General features: G+C 41.8%; 1 protein-coding gene across 1 annotated transcript in view; it reads right to left on the reverse strand.

Moving 5' to 3' along the window:
* Window positions 1-4,242: 4,242 nt before the first annotated feature.
* LOC121007285 (potassium voltage-gated channel subfamily A member 2-like) overlaps window positions 4,243-5,444 on the reverse strand; it is a 1,830-nt gene continuing 628 nt past the window's right edge. The window contains exon 1 of the mRNA XM_040439206.1: window positions 4,243-5,444. This exon is cut by the window's right edge and continues 628 nt beyond it. Coding sequence (XP_040295140.1) covers window positions 4,299-5,444 — 1,146 coding nt within the window. The 3' untranslated portion in view covers window positions 4,243-4,298.

Raw genomic sequence — 5,444 nt, forward strand, 5'->3', positions numbered from 1 at the left:
TGACACCAGTATAATCAATAGGATAGTTCTAGTAACTAAAACAACAATGTACCATAAAGACTGGCTGCAACAATGTAACATGAAGATTTGCCTGATTCAGCACAGCGATGTGATGATCCCAAAGTCACACAAATATTAATATACATTTTGAACAAAACTGAGGACGACAACATATCTGACTCTCTAGACTCTCTGATCCCCGTTTCTGCACAGAGACCCCATTTTAAAATAATGAGAATAAGTAGTTATAATACTAGAGATTTTATACTATATTTTATACAACCCCTTGAATAGTTTATTCAAGCAGTAATTTTATGGCCTGCAGGTGGCGCAGTTTCCACTTGTTGTTTTGCTTTTTGGTGGGCAGAATACCGTACTGTGCTGCGCTGTAAAACCAGGCGGCCCCGTCATGAGTCAATGGAATCGATTAGAATCTTATACAAATCAGATCCATCGTATCAGTCATGGATCCGCTCAAAAAGTGTTCCCTCATTGATTGGACAACTATAAAATTCTATTAAATGCCATCAATTCATAATGATTATAGACAGATGGAAACATTTCAATGGCATTCAATAGTCCAGAAAGTCTGCTCAACCAGCAAATAAACTACAGTATAATGTGAATTAAAACCAGAAGACTATCTATTCTAATGTATAGGTGTGTGTGGGGGGGGGGTTCTGGACTCCCCCGAACACAGTTGTGGGAAAAAATAGTCTGGCTGTAGGATTTCGACATGTCCATTCTGTTAGTTGTCAGGGGAGATAAACTGACGCCTTAGGAGTCTGACAGGGGTTATTCCTCTCTTCCTACAGAAGAGAGGATGAGCATTCGGCCTATAGCTGTATGTATGGAATACTGAGCAGAGACATCCACCTAAAGATATTTGCTGAACTTCCTCAAATATCATTGGCATCAATTAAAAATAATTTTTTAGTAGGTGGCTTCTCTTTAAAGGGCCTCTGTCAGCAGATTTGTACCTATGACACTGGCTGACCTGTTACATGTGCACTTGGCAGCTGAAGACATCTGTGTTGGTCCCATGTTCATATGTGCTTGCATTTCTGAGAAATATGATGTTTTAATATATGCAAATGATCCTCTGGGAGCAACGGGGGCGTTGTCATTACACCTAGAGGCTCTGCTCTCTCTGCAACTGCTATGCCCTCTGCACTTTGATTAATTGATTGACAGGGCCCAGGCAGTGAAAACGTCATGACGCCTGGCCCTGCCAATCAAAGTGCAGAGGGTGCAGAGAAAGCTGAGCCTCTGGGTGTAATCACAACGCCCCCATTGCTCCTAGATGGTCCTTTGCATATATAAAAACATCATTTTCACATATGAACATGGGACCAACACAGATGTCTTCAGCTGCCAAGTGCACATGTAACAGGTCAGGTAGTTTCACAGGTACAAAACTGCTGACAGATGTCCTTTAGGCTCCATTCACACATCCGCAATTCCGTTCCTCATTTTGCAGAACAGAATTGCGGACCCATTCCGCACTTCCGGGTCCGCATTTCCATTCCCGAAAAAAATAGAACATGCCCTATTCTTGTCCGCAATTGCGGACAAGAATAGGCATATTCTATTAGTGCCGGCGATGTGCAGTCCGCAAAATGCGGAACGCACATTGCCGGTGTCCGTGTTTTGCGGATCCGTAAAACACACATGGATGTGTGAATGGACCCTTAAGTGAAGAAACATTTAGGTCAGTACCACACGACAAAGAAATCAAAAAGAGCGGGCGGCACTGCTCTGTCACTCCTCACATGATGGGACGTCCTCCGATACCCAGTCACACACACAGTGTTAGTGGTGCTCAGCCAACAGACCGGACAACTCGCATAACTCTTGATTGTAGAAAACAAAGATAGAATTGCGGACCCATTCCGCACTTCCGGGTTTCCATTTCCATTCCCGAAAAAAATAGAACATGCGGAAGAAGAGCGGTTGCGTGAAACGGCCGTCGCTGCAGTTTAGCGATCCGAGACATGAGTGTCCGCTCCAGCCCTATGCATGTTTGTACCTCTGTAGAGGAATAAAGAAGAAACTTCTGACAGTGGTGAGTGCCGTCTATCTTTATTTTCTACAATCAAGAGTTATTTAGGTCAGTACCACAGCAGTCAATATACTGTAAATACCCTGGTCATGGCAAAATGGCTTGCTGCCCTCCCCATTCCCTTAGAGACACATATGCCATCAGCCACACTCTAGATACCTCCTCAAGTACTATTGTGGTTCTCCTCTCTGGCTTGTTCCTACTTAAATACTCAAGATGTCACTATTGAGTAAGCTTACATTGCAACAATGATATTTAAAGGGCAATTCCATCTATCTATCAACAGTAAAAAATATAAAAAAGTAGAAAGTAACAAATACTGCGTTATTCCTGTAGCATAGGGGGTACCGGCTCTCCTTATGGAAACCAACTGTGTATGGAGACTTAGAGGCAATGCACCATTGGGAAAATAACATGCAGAAAACCTCTGGCTAGTGCCACTTCCAAAAGGTGGCATTAGTGAGAGGGTTGTCTCTCTCTTTGCATCGTCTAATGTAAAAAGACTTTATTCTGCTGATTCTGGCTATAATTACAGCCCCCATAGTTGCTACCCAACTTTCCTAGAGTCCTAAATGGCAAATCAGCCTAGTGATTTGGAGATATCTCCCCACCCTCGATTGCAGTACAACAAAGAACATTTACCATTCAATAGGAAAGCTGTGAAGACGGCCATATTGGTTGTCACCTGATGCTCTTGGGCCCCAAAACCATCATTTTATTGTGTTTTCTTATGTGGCTAAGGAACCATTGGAACTTCTTAGACACCACAGCCAAGGTACTATTTCTGCACCCCCCATAGTTACACCCCTGGTTGTCACGCAGCTTTCACAGTGAAGAAGATGACGACTCATGACCAGATTTTTTTTTAGGGTGTGGTTCCCTTTAAATAATTATAAAGGTAATTTGACACGTTAAATTCACTTGAAGAATAATATGATACTCTCCTAATTGATACTACGCATTTTTGGGATTTTTCTATACAGAACCAAGTAATCTCCTGATGGCTTTAAATGGCTAATCACAGTGATAGGTCACAGCAACTGATCAGTGATGGATGATGGGCCAAGAACATGGAGACAAGGAAGACGTCTTAGTAAAAAATAATATATTTTAGTCCATATTTGGCTACTTTAACATTCATGCAATATATTCCCTTGTAGCACAATATGCGTTAATTCTGACCCTCTGTTTGAGCTCTGGCCCCTTGATAAAAGTTTGTCTCTATCATTAACTTTCTGGTCTAAGATACGGTATGTCAAAATAAAATATGTACAGAACCCAATTTTTACCTTACAAATGAAGGCACTTACAGATATGGAGATATTTGGTTAACAAAAAGGAAAAATAAACAGCAACACAAAAAAATGTAACCCTTTCCAAATAGATGAGTTGTGCAGGAATCCCTAGCAGCCAAAGGGTTAAAAAAAAAAGCCATAATTATCAGCAACGATGTAAACAAATTAAGATCTGTGCAAAAAACTGCAGATGTTTATACACCCGGGTGAAGACGAACCAAAAAGTTGACCCAAGTCCCCCTAGAATGGCTTTAGGATGATCTTAAAGTGCGTCATGGTTATCTTCTTTTGTAATATTTTCCATTTTTGTGCAAAATGTTAAATAATAATGAGGACCCAATGATGATTTTGAAGCAGGGTTAGGATAAAAATCTTAAAATGGAAAATAAGATGTTTTTGTCGCCTCTCTTCCAGAACAGTTGGTCTTCAACCCTGGTGGCTCCTGAATGTCCTCCCCATAGAAAACTGTTGTGTTGTTCAGAGTTTATCACATAGATGGCACTGATACAAAAATCTATCCATAGCAGCTTGTGCCATATAAATGATGTGCTACTGTGTGATTCCTGAAGGATGGCATTTGCAGCTGATACATGAAGAAATATTAATAATCCTTGGGAAACACCAAACAAGTGTCCTCAGATGCATTCACCGCTCATGATGAGGATGATGAGAGCGATGATGATCTGGGAATAATTGAGTACAAGCTTGATACAATATGACAATTTCTTGTAGATTGAAGGTGGACTATGTATGTTTCTTATGCAACCACAAGATCCATATTTCTAGAGACACAATAATAATTGCAGGACAACCTTACAGTTATGGACTTTCATTGGCAAACATCTACAGTATAGTCTTTGACTATCCACAGTGACTGGTGATGGGGTCATGAAACCATGGGACCAGCATTTATTGACAGTTTTGAAGAACTTACCAAGAGGTCATACCTCTGTTAACTTTTTGGGTTCTCCATAATGTTGGTTGGTGGTGAAGTGAGAGTATTTGGCATCATCCATGTCTTCTGATTCCATATAATCAGATTTGTTGAATGATTGTTTGCTTTCACTCTTTTTCAGGTCTCCATAAGAAGAGGGCTGTTGTCCACAGGTGACATGGGTGTACTGAGAATGCTCTTCGTGGTCAGTCTCTCTATGGTAAAAGTAGTTAAAATTGGAGACAATAACAGGAACTGGGAGTGCAATAGTTAATACACCAGCTATGGCACAGAGAGAACCCACTATTTTTCCACCAATGGTCAGAGGGTACATATCACCATACCCAACAGTTGTCATGGACACTACTGCCCACCAGAAAGCATCCGGAATGCTGGTAAATAAAGACTCAGGGTCATCAGTCTCTGCAAAATACACTGCACTAGAAAACAAGATGACGCCAATGAAAAGGAAGAAAATTAGAAGACCTAATTCCCTCATACTGGCTTGCAATGTCTTCCCTAAGATCTGAAGACCTTTAGAATGTCTGGAGAGCTTGAATATCCTGAATACCCTCACCAAGCGGATGACCCTCAGAATAGCCAAGGACATGGCCTGCTGTCCGTTGCTACCTTGCTGCTCAGCCAACTCGGTCCCTAAGGTGATGAAATAAGGTATGATAGCCACAATGTCAATGACATTCATCATGTTCTTGAAAAAAGCTGGCTTGCTAGGACAGGCGAAGAACCTGACCAAAAGTTCAAAGGAGAACCAGATGATGCACAGGGTCTCAATGAGGAAGAAAGGGTCGGTGAAGGGACTGTCCTTCGTGGCATGGGTTCCATTTACCAAGAGACGTTCACCCGACATCCTCGATTCTTCCCTGAACTCTGGAAGTGTCTCCAAGCAGAAAATGACTATGGAGATAAGAATGATGAGGACTGAAACAATTGCGATGCCCCTGGCAGGTCCGGAACTCTCAGGATACTCAAAAAGTAGCCAGACCTGTCTTTGAAAGTCATTGTCAGGCAATGGTCGCTCCTCTTCCTTTATGAATCCTTCATCATCCCGAAAGATCTCGATCACCTCCTCTCCCAGTTCATAAAATTTAATCTCCTCCAAGAAGATGTCAACCGGGACATTGACAGGTCTACG

Source organism: Bufo bufo, chromosome 1, assembly GCF_905171765.1.
Source record: "Bufo bufo chromosome 1, aBufBuf1.1, whole genome shotgun sequence".
NCBI lineage: Eukaryota > Metazoa > Chordata > Amphibia > Anura > Bufonidae > Bufo > Bufo bufo.